Source organism: Ambystoma mexicanum, chromosome 1p (genome assembly GCF_040938575.1).
Source record: "Ambystoma mexicanum isolate Mex_15411 chromosome 1p, UKY_AmexF1_1, whole genome shotgun sequence".
Lineage (NCBI taxonomy): Eukaryota > Metazoa > Chordata > Amphibia > Caudata > Ambystomatidae > Ambystoma > Ambystoma mexicanum.
The window spans coordinates 400941678-400956891 of NC_090921.1; the positions used below are offsets into that span (position 1 = coordinate 400941678).

Below are 15214 nucleotides of genomic sequence, written 5' to 3' on the forward strand. Positions count from 1 at the left end.
TGTGCTCATTCTAACTACCAAAATGCCTCGTGTTTCTCCAAAAGGTCCCTTAATAGGGGTGCCCATTTTTTTTTCATTGTTTTTGGTTAATCAATAACCTTTACAACATTACAACCACATATTTCATTTCAATACATATAAGTTATATTACATTACAATTAAGATTCACCAACTCTTTCTTCTAAAATTGCACTTCATATCTCTAAAAAGACATCTTACAACCATATAATTACATAAAACAAAAATCAATTAATCATCTTTTCAGTACTACATAAAATAAATAACACACTTAAGGTTTCTTTATCTGAACAGTCCCTAAAAGGGAAAGAGAAGCATCGCATCCAAGCTTCAGGTGTATTTAAGTATTCCCTTTAAACCATACTGTCATGCCCTAGATCAGCTGTGTACCATTTCCCAATAGGTGCACATGAAGTATCTCAAGAATGTTGGTTAAACTTAGAATCAGGCCAGTACTATTGCCCCACATACAACTATTCCATAATAGCATTCTGGCATTATAGGATTCAGAGTACCAATACTTTCCGAATTCATGAGTTCTAAGATCTTCAAATTTAGAACAGAAAATCACTAAATGTTTTAGGGACTCTACCGTATCAATTATACTACAAAACCAACACTGGTTGGTTTTAGCCAAGAATTTACATTTATATGCTGGCCAATGTTGAATACGTTCGAGTGTGGGGAATTGATTAAGTCTAAATCGTATATATACATTTCTTTCTGTCAGACCCGGGAAACTTAATATATATCGTGGTAGCACACCCAATTTCCTTCTGAACAAAGCGTATTCATAAAAAGCTTTATAATTCCCAATCCTTTCGGACTGTGTGCACCAAAAGAAACGTTGAAATGTTCTCTTGTTGGCCGGAAGACATGCTATGAGATCAGTTTTTGTAACATTAATCAAATCAAGGATCGTTTTCATTTCTTTAACATATATGTTAAGAGCGTTTGACGACCTTGCAGCTATCATAATTGCTAGATCCTCATACAAGGAATTTATTGGGGGAGATAGGAGCGCCCATTAAGTCAATCATCAGGTAATCTTCATCAAGCATACTGATTTGCAACACCAAAGAGGTAGAGTTGGCAACAGAAATACAGAGAATGCTGTGTCTTCTGACTTGACATGATACCACAGTGGCTGACAGTATTTATTTAGAAGAACAAATGTACATTTTGTCCAAGAGAAAATGTTTCTCTCCTGCCTAGGCAGAAATGCCTCGTGTGCACGAATGTCGTTGGACCACAAGACGCTGCAAAATCTTCCATTGTTTACTTAATGTGGGCGGCCACCGGCCGTCCCCCCATTTCTGCTGCCGAAATTACTGTTACTTGTCCCCCGCCACCAACTTGGCCTAAAAAGAGCGTATCATTTAACTCGGCAAAAAGCAACCCGCAATCGTTCAGTGTCTGCCGCTTTGGCACATGAAAAGGCTCGTTTAATTGGAAAAATTGGCGTTTATTAAAGGACTCCGTCGTCGCAGGCCATCCTGGAATGCCTGAACTAAAGCACGCGCGCCTCCTGTCAAAACAACCGCGGGTGACACCGTCCATAAGCAATCCCCTCGAGTGGCCGTACAGCGCATGCGCCATTCCTGGGTATTTGATCCGGGGAGAGCCCGGGGAGCTCCCGCTCCCCCCTCCCAAACTCCTTTCTTGTGTTTTTCATAGGCGTCACTGTGACGTCAGGACGCTCCCCGGAGGCTCCGATCCAACGTGTTGTTGTTATTGCCATTGTTGCCCGGGGATACAATACAGGGGGCGTGGCCAGTAGGCGACGCCTGCTTACTGCTGCAAGCCCGACAACGCAGCGAAGCGTTTAGGGGCGGGGCCTAGGAGCAATCGAAACTGGCACGCACGTGGAGGAGGGCCGGCGAGTTCTGGGCAGGTGGTGCGGCCGGCGTCCTGGGCTCACGTGGGCGTGGCCTGCCTACTATGCCAGTGCACGCGCAGCAGGGAGGCGGAGCTTGGGAGAGCTGGGGGCCTGGCTACTCTTTAAGAGCCCTGGGCTCTCCTGACTGCGTGAGAAGCTCTGCCTGCGCTCCCCTCCGCCTTATATACCGGGGCTATATTTAGGAGCTCAGCCTCCATCCTGGACGTGTTTCCTGCTGCCCCTTCCATTGGCCCAGACCTGCCTGGACATTACTTATAAGCTAGAGATCTGGGCCGGCCTGATCAGAGCCGCCCTAGGACACACAGCACTATCAGCAGCAACTTTACTTCACTGCGAGGGGCAAACAGCAGTACAACCGCAGCCTGGGGTGCCATGGCTGACACCATCCTCCCCTCCTTTGCCACCTTTGCCAGCCCTCACACGGAAAAGAGCTTCCAAGAAGTAAGTTTTATTTTATGATTATGCACACGTGTAGTTGGCTTATTTTGTGTACCCTTAAACCTGCGTTTTTCAAAATATATGGCTAATTTGGAACGCATCTTGCCTACTAAGCATGCGGGTCTAATCCAAAGCAGACATGCACGATTGCATTCAACTGTAAAACTTGAAACGTAATTCCTAGAAACTCTAAACTGCCTTGCATTGGCTCTGCCTGCAGGCTGATGTGAACCTCTCCAGCGTCTGTCCATAGCACGCAGATACGCTTTTAGCAAGCGTGCACTAAAGTGCAAGGCGTGTGCACTCGTGCGCTTGCACGCCGCACACACTAGCACGTGGGATGCAGGTGGGCGTCCATCGGTAATGGTACATGCATGGTTAACGTGTTTGCCCCAGTAGAGAAATACTGTATTTTGGAGTGGTTTGTCCCGGCATTCTGACACCGTGCGTGTCAGCCGTGCGGCCGCACAGCCACCGCACGCGCAGATGGTTACATCGACCGGTTTCCCCGAGTTTCTTTCCGCTTGTCTGTCTTCTGATTCATGTAATTATTTGCGTGAAAAACGCAGATTTGCGCGCCTTTCTGGGCGAAAATCCCTGTTTGAAGTATGGGTTTTCGGCCAGAAAGGCTCGCAAATCTGCGTTTATCACGTAAATAAAACCAGCGGAATGCGCTGCTTTCACCTCGATTTCCAGTGGTTCGCCCTGGGCATGCCAGGCCAGTCCATAGCTGCTGCCCAGCCCCTGTCTTCTCTCTTTTGCGCGCATGTTTGGCAAACGCACCGTTGCCTTATAGCAGGGTTGCCCTAGCAGGGCCGTGCACGGCAGAGGTGCTCCCCTTTCACAAATCTCGCATTGCTTTTTGGCGCACTTGAAACCCAGGCGTGTAGCCGCGCACCTGCCGCGCAAAGCGCCTGGCGGGGTGCTGCCAAAAGACGGCGCTGTAGATTGAAGGCGAGCCAGATGCGCACAGAGAGTTCACTGCTCGGACAGCTGTTTCTCCACCCCGTGCACGCGCGCCCCTGCCTTGCGAGAGATCCGGCCCGCAGCTAGTCTTGCAATGCGGCATTGCGCAGTCCACAGATTCCGTGAAAGTTGCTTCGCGCAGTTTCCGCCGAGCACGGAATGATGTTGCATGTCTTGCCACTTTGCCTTGCTTCGACCCTAACTAACGTGTGTGTTGTCTGCCTTGTTTCAGCGGTGGAAGTCTGGCCTCGACATGAAGCTCCCGCAAAGCAGCTGCAGTATGACGGGGGGCATCCCCAGCCCCGACACCCTCCTCTCCCCCCGGAAGGAGGACGACGACTTGAACAACGTTCTGGATTTTATTTTGTCCATGGGCAGCGACCACCTCGAGCAGAGCCCGTCCAGCGAGAGCTACGACTCGGCCTCCCCAGAGCCGTGCTCCTATTACCCGACGAATCCGTCCCCTGGGTGCTACCACTCGCCCGAGCACGGGAGCCCGCCACCGTACACCACCAGCAGCCTGATGACCGAGATGATCCGGGCCGACTACGAAGCCAGCTACGGCCACCACAGCAGCGTCCAGGGCCGCTTCTTCGTAGCCCCAAACTTTGGGAGTCAGCATTTCATGGACACCATCAAGGCTGAGCCTAACATGGACAGTTACGGGCCAGTCCTGGGGATGGTGCCCCAGAACTGTGCCAAGATCAAGCAGGAAGGCAGCGCCACTTGCATGATGGCCTACGAGCAGCCGCGAGTGGCCAGTTCCCCGCAAATGGCCGGCGCCGACACCCCTCCATTGAGCCCCGACGACCTGGCGATGAGCGAGTGCCAGCTGATGTGCCAGCCCCCCATGCCCTTCCCACCCAGCTACCTGCCGAATTCCAGCTTCCAGACCCAACTGCAGTACCCCGGCGCCCCCCACTACGCCATGTTCGAGGAGGCCCTGGCCCTTGCGCCCCAGGTGCAGAGAGGCATGCTGACGCCTCCCTCGTCCCCCCTGGAGCTGCTGGATGCCAAACCCAAGAGAGGCCGGCGAGCCTGGCCGAGGAAGCGGACGGCAACGCACACCTGTACCTACACGGGCTGCGGGAAGACATACACCAAGAGCTCCCACTTAAAGGCCCACCTGAGAACTCACACAGGTAAATGCAAGCCAGTCATTCCCAAGGCTTGGCCTTTACACTCCTATGAGACAGAGAGAAGGCCTTCCTGGGTTGCCAAGCCAGGCTAGAGCATTTGAGTTAAGTGTGGGGGGAGGGGGGCTGGGGGTTGTAGCACAGGGTCCGTTATGCATCCGCTCTCTAGACCTTCACTAATTGCAGTCCAGTGTAGGTAAGCACATGATGTGACAGCCCACATATTCGTTGATTACCAGTGGAAAACCACCATATATGCCCCCCCGAAACCTAAAGTCTCCAGGGTTGCAGTGCATAGCCTGATTTTTCACACCAAAGTAGATTGAGTAGGTGCACCTGGCCATCCCGTTGGGGCCTGTTGGCTTGTAATTAAGTTGGCTCTGTAACCAAGTGAATCTTGTGTAACAACGCCACAATGCCTCAGGGCCGCTGTGCGCTTTATACATTTAAATAAATACATTTTCCTGGAGCTAGTAGATTTTGCCTGAACGTGGTCTTGTATTGACGCACAGTGAACGAAACACCTGTCCGATCGCATGCTTAACCAAACCTTCTGTTCCTCTTCCTAACAGGTGAGAAACCCTACCACTGCAACTGGGACGGCTGTGGCTGGAAGTTCGCCCGCTCCGACGAGCTGACCCGCCACTACCGCAAGCACACCGGCCACCGACCCTTCCAGTGCCACCTCTGCGACCGGGCCTTCTCCAGGTCGGACCACCTTGCTCTGCACATGAAGAGGCACATGTAGACACTCGGGCCATGCCTTACCCAACTGGACCGCCCAAGAGGCCCTCTTACAATGATTACGTAGCTGGTACTACTTAGGGAAGGGGCAAAGACTGGACAGCCTCTTAGCGGAAGACGCTGGCCTCAAAACTCTCAAAGAGCCCATTAGGCTGGTCCTCACCATGAGAAACTGGAAAGCCTTCTCGAAGGTTGAATGAACTTAAAACCTCAGCACACATCATCTCGAGCTTGACAACGGTGGCCGGAACGCGGTCTATTTATCTGACAGGCTTCTGCGAAGGCCACATCGAGACAAGTAGACTCCATGCCTGTTGCTCTGACCAATAGGATGAAGGCTGATTTTACTGTATTTCTTGATTGTAACTGCCACGTGACAATGTTTGCAATGAAAACTGCCTAGTCTATGACGCCAGATGGGATTCCATGAATGTTACAATGTTTCATGTCTGAAGGGATAGCCAGAAGGACCAAAAACACTCCCATTCCCAAATATATATATATATATTTTTTATAAAAGTGCAATAAACGACTGTCGTCTATTCCAGCCACGTTCTTACACTATTCGCAGGGCTAGATGCCTTGTTAAGGAAAAGAAATGTATTTTACTGCCTAAATGATTTTTTAAATATATATAAATAATGTATATGTGTATAAATATTATATTTGTAAATTTTGTACAATAATAAATATTGTAATGTATTAATGTAAATATGACAAGACAGCAGATGGCATGTTGTCCGTTTTGTAAGAAAAACATGAAAAGGAAAAAAAACAAGGTTTTTCAGAAGTGAAAAATATTTTCACCTTTTTAAGAAAAAATAAAATGTGAACGCTATTGGACTACTGTGTGTGCGTCGGTTCTCGTTGTTCGACGTTTGCTTCTCGTTGCTGAATGGAGGGGCTTTTTATTCTGCGTGCAGGACAAACTGTTGAAAGCAAAATGGAGGTGTGCTGTGATGCCGGGGCGAAGGCATACACTAGGACCAGTTGTGTAGCTAAAAAAAATAAACAAACCCTTTAATTTGAGACCTAAGCTCTAGCGAATGCTATGCTATTTAGATGGCGCTCTTAATGGATGCCAGCTGTGAGTACAGTGTGCCAAGAGTGTGGTTTTCCCTATAAATTGAAACATTGCATTTATATAATTAGGGAGGCGTATTTTAAAACATTCCTTTGTGCAAAGTAAACCGCGGCTGTCAATGTCTCATGCACAAAAAAGCGACCTGCTGCGTGGAGGAATGCAGAAAATACCCCGTGTTTCTCTTCCCCGGCTTCTCCAGGGAGCGCCGAACAGAAGGCCTCTTACAGCTGCTCCCCAAATGAACAAATACACGCTTCACCCACAAGGCTGCGTCTGCTGTGCCGACAAATGTGCACTTCAGAACTGCAAACTGGCACCTTTCCCGAATGCCGCCTCCCAAACTGTTTTTATCACAAAAGTCACAGCTCAAAAAAAAAGCTCAGGAGAAAGGAAAGCTCTCAGAAGAGGCATGTCTCTCACTGTCCCAAAACAAGCATTGGCGCAGACAACACTCTTCACTTTTGTGTAGGCATGGGGACGGCTTTTAGCCATGGACTCTGTCTAAATGGCAGTACCTGGTCATAAGATTGCAAAAAGTGGAAAATGCTGTGAGTACCTGGACATGTGATGTCTATCTATACACAAGCCACGCGGCTGGCCTTTCTAATGCTTGTTTTAACAATATTTGGGTGCAAGAAGCGGGACATATTGTTTATCAAGTAGCCGTAGTCACGTTTAGTTTAGGGAGTTATATTGTACCCACAGCACATATAAAGCTGGAATTAAGCCCACATCTCCCAGGAATGCTCCATGATAATTACACTGGCAATGCCAGTGCAGTACCGTGCTTGATGTTCCTGCGCGATACAGCTACCTTAAAGAGATGCTCCAGGTTTCAGAGGGAATTCGCAGGCAGGAGGTAAGTGTTGGGTACTACGGTAAGTGTTGGGCACGTGTCCCATATCAGAAAACATAACCTGCGGGGGGGGGGCATGCAGTTGATTGGCCTTAGAGGAGTTGTCTGCCTTACTACTTCTCCGTGGAAAAACGTGACTCTGATCTGAGTCCAACCAACACAACTGTAAACCTAGCTCTCGGGCGTGCGTGCCCCTGCCAGTCCGCCCCCTTTAGAGAAACGTATATGGTTTTACCCTTGAAGGCGTCCTGGTCCACGCGACGTGGAGGGAGAGTCAGACATCCTCAGTTTAAATGGGGTGGAATGGCAAATCAGTGTGTACAAGCACATGGGCGTAGTTTTAGGGGGGGTGGGACAAGGGTGTTTGTCCCACCAACTTTCGTGGCACTCCATTTTGTCATCATTCATTTGGCAGGGGCACCTTTCCTCTAAATGGCATGTCCCTCCGCCCCCAACATTTTCAGAAAAGTTACTCCACTGTACTAGCATGCTTTTACCCCTTGAGCAGTGCTGAGGCGAGGGGGGGGTGGAGTGGTGATACCATTGCCACTGTACATTCCGTATTAGAAATAAATCTCCACGGCAGCAGCCCAGAGGATTTACGCGGAAACTGGAGCAATGGCGGCGCCCCGTGGACGACCAGGCCATAGCGCCGACGTTACACCTCTAATGTGCATGTTACGTGAGACAAATCCCCCAATGCCGACAGGAGTGTCCCCCTCGGGCACAATGGGCCAGTCCAGTCGCTATCCCTGAGGAGATGTACGCGTTAGTTAGCCACTGTTGCAGTTGGGAAGAGACTTTGCGGTATAGGACGCGTTGCACTTACTGGGGCGGATCAGGCTGCACACAGTGTGGGGATCTTCCGGATATTAGGGAGCAAGCACTGCGCAGACCAATGGACGCCCACATGATAACCGGCCCCTCGTGGGAAACCCTGTCACATTCTGTCGCGGAGCAGCAGGTGCATAAACATGTTCTAGAAACCTGTTCTTTGGTCGTTATACAGGAACCTCCTTCACATGAGGCCTGAGTGTTTGGTGATAATCTCATCGATGCATCAGATAAGCACCCCCAGGCAGTTACTCTGCGCCCCAGTGGCCAACCAGCCCCCCCCCCCCCAGCTCACCTTTATCCAGTTGTAGCTGTTTAGCAACAACTGTTTGTAGACTGGGACTTGTAGTTTCACCCTTGCCAGTGTCATTATGGGAATGGGTACAGGAGAGGAGGCAGTGCCGGGATGGAGCACCTTTACACTATATTGAGGGTCTCTGGGACTGGTGAGTCGGGTGTTGACCGGTAGAAACCTGACATATGTAACACTTAATGAAGGACTCCCGCGGAATATAACGAAAAACAAATAACGTATGAAATTTTAACGAATTAAAAATAACGAAAAAATAACGATTTAAAAAAAAAAATATTTGTGGGGTGGGGTAAAAGGTTACATCTTGTGGGGAGGGGGTTGGTGTAGGTTTTTAGCAAGGGGAAACGAGGGTTCCTTATTTTTAATTGGTTTCAAATTCATTCGTTATTTATGTATTCGTTTTTAAGACATGGAACCTCTTGTGCCAACATACGCGGTACATATTTCCAGCTAAACATAGGAATGAATTATTCGGGCAGAGTGGCCTGCTGCCACGCTGCCATCTTTTCTCCCACAATCCCCCATTCTCAGTACCTCACGCTCCAGCGCGGATCATTGCACCTGACGCATCTGCTCCCGCGCGCGCTTCCTTTCACCCAGTCATCGTCTCCTATGTTTCATGACTGTAGTCCTGCCTCTTTCTTTTCTATCGCTTTGCATGGCCTGGAAAGGACCTCTGCCAGGACTTCTCACCTCAAAACCCGCATCACAACATCTTCTGGCAGCGCTAACAGAATGTGGTTTTTGGCGGGCACACAGTGTACTCATCAGCACCATGTGGTCATGTAACTGGCAGCGGTGTCCGGTGTGCTCGAAAAATCCCCTATTGCGTAACGCCAACATTACCTCGCACGCCCATCTTCCTCGTCACAGTCCTCACTCAATGAAGGCCATCTGTATTCCAGGCAGAAACAGCCGAAACGCTACATGCACAATTTCTAGAATGTTGCCGCGATCCCTACAGGAAACTGTTTTGATGTCCCCGATAGAGACGCGACGAGATCCTGAGACCGGGCTGTTGGCAGTTTTAGGACCCAGAGGTTCATGTAACACACTTATCCTGTAACTAGTGGAGAAGCTGACCGGTTGCACACCCCTCTGCCCACCCTACTGGGCACGCTACTGTAATGTGGACCAGTAGCAGAGGCAGCTTTTGGGGCCAGGGGCGGGCAGCCAATAGGGTGCCAGCGGGAAGCTGGGGGCACGAGGGATGAGCCATGGGCTCTGCCACTGATGAGGACGTTGTTTTCTATCCATTGCCCACTCCTAGGTGACGCTGTTGCAGAAACGTTCCGCGGCTTCACCAGTGGCGTCTCCAAAAATCTGGAGATGGGGGTGGGGGGAGGGGGGGCGCTCAGGGCCGTCACGAGGGGGGTGCACGGGGGCAAACTGCCCCGGGCCTCGCACTTGCGGGGGGGCCTCGCGGCCCCCTCTCCTAGGTGGAAGGCAGCACAATCTCCCGTGTCCTTTTTGCACAGTCTCCCGTGTACTTTTTTCACACGGGAGACTGTGCTGTCTGCTCTCTGCCCCTGCAATGATTTTGCTGTTTGTTGCGAAGCCATTTGGCTCGGCAACAAACAGCAAAATAATGGGAGACAGCAGAGCTCAGAAGTGAGCTCTGCTGCCTCCCTCATTCAGCCGACAACGTGGACATGCTGAATGACAAGAGAGGACTCCTCTCCTGTCAGTCAGTGTGTTCACGTTGCTCAGCATGACCACGCTGACTGACAGGAGAAGAGTTCTCTCTTGTCAGTCAGTGTGTTCACGTTGCTCAGCATGACCACCCTGACTGATGGGAGAGGAGTTCTCTCTTGTCAGTCAGTGTGTTCACGTTGCTCAGCGTGACCAGGCTGACTGATGGGAGAGGAGTTCTCTCTTGTCAGTCAGTGTGTTCACGTTGCTCAGCGTGACCATGCTGACTGACAGGAGAGGACTCCTCTCTTGTCAGTCAGTGTGTTCATGTTGTCAGCGTGATCACGCTGACTGATGGGAAGAGGAGTTCTCTCTTGTCAGTCAGTGTGTTCACGTTGCTCAGCGTGACCACGCTGACTGATGGGAGAGGAGTTCTCTCCTGTCAGTCAGTGTGTTCACGTTGCTCAGCATGACCATGCTGACTGACAGGAGAGGACTCCTCTCTTGTCAGTCAGTGTGTTCATGTTGTCAGCGTGATCACGCTGACTTATGGGAGAGGAGTTCTCTCTTGTCAGTGTGTTCACGTTGCTCAGCGTGACCATGCTGACTGACAGGAGAGGACTCCTCTCTTGTCAGTCAGTGTGTTCATGTTGTCAGCGTGATCACGCTGACTGATGGGAAGAGGAGTTCTCTCTTGTCAGTCAGTGTGTTCACGTTGCTCAGCGTGACCATGCTGACTGATGGGAGAGGAGTTCTCTCTTGTCAGTCAGTGTGATCATGTTGTCAGCGTGATCACGCTGACTGATCGGAGAGGAGTTCTCTCTTGTCAGTGTGTTCACATTGCTCAGCGTGACCACGCTGACTGATGGGAGAGGAGTTCTCTCTTGTCAGTAAGTGTGTTCACGTTGCTCAGCATGACCACGCTGACTGACATGAGAGGACTCCTCTCTTGTCAGTCAGTGTGTTCATGTTGTCAGCGTGATCACACTGACTGATGGAAGAGGAGTTCTCTCTTGTCAGTGTGTTCACGTTGCTCAGCGTGACCATGCTGACTGATGGGAGAGGAGTTCTCTCCTGTCAGTCAGTGTGTTGACGTTGCTCAGCATGACCACGCTGACTGACAGGAGAGGACTCCTCTCTGTGTTGACGTTGCTCAGCATGACCACGCTGACTGACAGGAGAGGATTCCTCTCCTGTCAGTCAGTGTGTTCATGTTGTCAGCGTGATCACGCTGACTGATCGGAGAGGAGTTCTCTCTTGTCAGTGTGTTCACATTGCTCAGCGTGACCACGCTGACTGATGGGAGAGGAGTTCTCTCTTGTCAGTCAGTGCGTTCACGTTGCTCAGCGTGACCACGCTGACTGATGGGAGAGGAGTTCTCTCTTGTCAGTCAGTGTGTTCCCGTTGCTCAGCGTGACCACGCTGACTGATGGGAGAGGAGTTCTCTCTTGTCAGTCAGTGTGTTCACGTTGCTCAGCATGACCATGCTGACTGACAGGAGAGGACTCCTCTCTTGTCAGTCAGTGTGTTCATGTTGTCAGCATGATCACGCTGACTGATTGGAGAGGAGTTCTCTCTTGTCAGTCAGTGTGTTCACGTTGCTCAGCGTGACCACACTGACTGATGGGAGAGGAGTTCTCTCTTGTCAGTCAGTGTGTTCACGTTGCTCAGCGTGACCACGCTGACTGATGGGAGAGGAGTTCTCTCTTGTCAGTCAGTGTGTTCACGTTGCTCAGCATGACCATGCTGACTGACAGGAGAGGACTCCTCTCTTGTCAGTCAGTGTGTTCACGTTGTCAGCGTGATCACGCTGACTGATTGGAGAGGAGTTCTCTCTTGTCAGTCAGTGTGTTCACATTGCTCAGCGTTACCACGCTGACTGATGGGAGAGGAGTTCTCTCTTGTCAGTCAGTGTGTTCACGTTGCTCAACGTGACCACGCTGACTGATGGGAGAGGAGTTCTCTCATGTCAGTAAGTGTGTTCACGTTGCTCAGCATGACCACGCTGACTGACATGAGAGGAGTTCACGCTTGTCAGTCAGTGTGTTCATGTTGTCAGTGTGATCACGCTGACTGATGGGAGAGGAGTTCTCTCTTGTCAGTCGATGTGTTCACGTTGCTCAGCGTGACCACACTGACTGATGGGAGAGGAGTTCTCCATTGTCAGTCAGTGTGTTCATGTTGTCAGCGTGATCACACTGACCTATGGGAGAGGAGTTCTCTCTTGTCAGTCAGTGTGTTCACGTTGCTCAGCATGACCACACTGACTGACAGGAGAGGGATCCTCTCCTGTCAGTCAGTGTGTTCATGTTGTCAGCGTTATCACGCTGGCAGATAAGAGAGAGTTCTCTCTTGTCAGTGTGTTCACGTTGCTCAGCGTGACCATGCTGACTGACTGACAAGAGAGAACTCCTCTCCCATCAGTGTGTTCACGTTGCTCAGCATGTCCACACTGACTGACAGGAGAGGGGTTCTCTCTTGTCTGTCAGTGTGTTCATGTTGTCAGCGTGATCACGCTGACTGATGGGAAGAGGAGTTCTTTCTTGTCAGTCAGTGTGTTCACATTGCTCAGCATGACCACGCTGACTGATGGGAGAGGAGTTCTCTCTTGTCAGTCAGTGTGTTCATGTTGCTCAGCATGACCAAGCTGACTGACAGGAGAGGACTCCTCTCCTGTCAGTCAGTGTGTTCATGTTGTCAGCGTGATCACACTGATTGATGGGAGAGGAGTTCTCTCTTGTCAGTCAGTGTGTTCACGTTGCTCAGCATGATCACACTGACTGACAGGAGAGGGCTCCTCTCCTGTCAGTCAGTGTGTTCATGTTGTCAGCGTTATCACGCTGACAGATGAGAGAGAGTTCTCTCTTGTCAGTCAGTGTGTTCACGTTGCTCAGCGTGACCACGCTGACGGATGGGAGAGGAGTTCTCTCTTGTCAGTCAGTGTGTTCACGTTGCTCAGCATGACCACACTGAGTGACAGGAGAGGGGTTCTCTCTTGTCTGTCAGTGTGTTCATGTTGTCAGCGTGATCACGCTGACTGATGGGAAGAGGAGTTCTTTCTTGTCAGTCAGTGTGTTCACGTTGCTCAGCATGACCAAGCTGACTGATGGGAGAGGAGTTCTCTCTTGTCAGTCAGTGTGTTCATGTTGCTCAGCATGACCAAGCTGACTGACAGGAGAGGACTCCTCTCCTGTCCGTCAGTGTGTTCATGTTGTCAGCGTGATCACACTGATTGATGGGAGAGGAGTTCTCTCTTGTCAGTAAGTGTGTTCACGTTGCTCAGCGTGGCCACGCTGACTGATGGCAGAGGAGTTCTCTCTTGTCAGTCAGTGTGTTCACGTTGCTCAGCATGACCATGCTGACTGACATGAGAGGAGTTCTCTCTTGTCAGTCAGTGTGTTCATGTTGTCAGCGTGATCACACTGACTGATGGGAGAGGAGTTCTCTCTTGTCAGTCGGTGTGTTCACGTTGCTCAGCGTGACCACACTGACTGATGGGAGAGCAGTTCTCTCTTGTCAGTCAGTGTGTTCACGTTGATCAGCATGACCACGCTGACTGATGGGAGAGGAGTTCTCTCTCGTCAGTCAGTGTGTTCACGTTGCTCAGCATGACCATGCTGACTGACAGGAGAGGAGTTTCCTCTTGTCAGTCAGTGTGTTCATGTTGTCAGCGTGATTTACGCTGACTGATGGGAGAGGAGTTCTCTCTTGTCAGTGTGTTCACGTTGCTCAGCGTGACCATGCTGACTGATGGGAGAGGAGTTCTCTCTTGTCAGTCAGTGTGTTGACGTTGCTCAGCATGACCATGGTGACTGACAGGAGAGGACTCCTCTCCTGTCAGTCAGTGTGTTCATGTTGTCAGCGTGATCACGCTGACTGGAGAGGAGTTCTCTCTTGTCAGTCAGTGTGTTCACGTTGCTCAGCGTGACCACGCTGACTGATGGGGGAGGAGTTCTCTCTTGTCAGTCAGTCAGTGTGTTCCCGTTGCTCAGCGTGACCACACTGACTGATGGGAGAGGAGTTCTCTCTTGTCAGTCAGTGTGTTCACGTTGCTCAGCATGACCATGCTGACTGACAGGAGAGGACTCCTCTCTTGTCAGTCAGTGTGTTCATGTTGTCAGCGTGATCACACTGACTGATTGGAGAGGAGTTCTCTCTTGTCAGTCAGTGTGTTCACGTTGCTCAGCGTGACCACGCTGACTGATGGCAGCGGAGTTCTCTCTTGTCAGTCAGTGTGTTCACGTTGCTCAGCATGACCATGCTGACTGATAGGAGAGGACTCCTCTCCTGTCAGTCATTGTGTTCATGTTGTCAGCGTGATCACGCTGACTGATGAGTGAGGAGTTCTCTCTTGTCAGGCAGCATGTCTACGTGTCGGCTGCGTGGATGCTTTTTAAGGGTGCATGGAGGTAAGTTGTTTTTTATTTTAAATTAAAAGTGTATATGTGTATTTAAATTAAATTTGTATGTATATGTGTATGAATGCATGCGTGCATGTTGGTGTTTGTGTCAATGCTGTGTTTGGTTTTATGTATTTATGCATGTATGGAGTTGTGTAACTGGTGGATGAATGCATGGGTGAAAACGTTTTTTGTGAGTGTGTGTTCAGCACCACCCCTAAATGTAGACGCCCTGGGGGCCACTTCATTAAGGGGTGGGTTCATGGCATCAGAGGTGCACCTAGGCTAAAATGTCAGGGGGAGAGGGGACTAACACTTCAAATGTTCGGAGAGGCGCTAACGTCAGAGGCTGTGAGGAAGGGGCAAACTTCCTTGTGTGGTGGCACCTAACATCTTTCCATATTTCGAATTAGTCTAATCTGGAGAAGCTTCAACGTTACAAGCAGCTACCGCTTGCCTTAATTTCTGAAACGTCACACTTAAGGACTGCTGTGAGAATGAGATGTCTCATGTCACCACTTCCCTTCTAATTACTCCCCTAGCATGCATGTTCTAACCCCACATCCCAATTTCAATTACCTAAAAACGTATGGATATGAATGCAGGTGCTAACAGAGAAATTACTTCTCATGGTCATGCTAATCCCTACAGCAATTCTCACCCAGTTCCTGCCCTTCCCACCCAAAACACCTCCTCACTGGAACTCTTTGAGCTAGCTTTAAACATGCCTGGCCATCAAACTTTGCCCTCAATGTGCCAGCAAGTGTTTCCTCAAAGGAGTCTTCTGAGAGTTCATGACTCCATTGGAGTTGTAAACAGGGAACGTGTAATAAAAATGTCTTAATCAGGTCTGCCTTTGACCACTCAATTTAAAAACACCCTGCATGTCTTTC

The 15214-nt window shown here is 50.1% G+C and overlaps 1 protein-coding gene across 1 annotated transcript; it reads left to right on the plus strand.

The window, feature by feature from the left end:
• The first annotated feature begins 2042 nt into the window (after positions 1 to 2042).
• Positions 2043 to 6045, plus strand: KLF2 (KLF transcription factor 2). The gene is made up of 3 exons (XM_069649171.1): positions 2043 to 2359; positions 3555 to 4464; positions 5031 to 6045. Exons 1-3 carry the CDS (start codon positions 2291 to 2293, stop codon positions 5204 to 5206), a joined length of 1155 nt encoding a protein of 384 aa, XP_069505272.1. The 5' UTR covers positions 2043 to 2290; the 3' UTR covers positions 5207 to 6045.
• The last annotated feature ends 9169 nt before the right edge of the window (positions 6046 to 15214 follow it).

Excerpts from the sequence above, each read along its gene's own strand:
- KLF2 (XM_069649171.1), top strand. The coding sequence starts at position 2,291 with ATGGCTGACACCATCCTCCCCTCCTTTGCCACCTTTGCCAGCCCTCAC. Across the intron at positions 2,360-3,554 it reads CGGAAAAGAGCTTCCAAGAA|CGGTGGAAGTCTGGCCTCGA; the intron begins GTAAGTTTTATT and ends GCCTTGTTTCAG. Across the intron at positions 4,465-5,030 it reads CCACCTGAGAACTCACACAG|GTGAGAAACCCTACCACTGC; the intron begins GTAAATGCAAGC and ends TCTTCCTAACAG.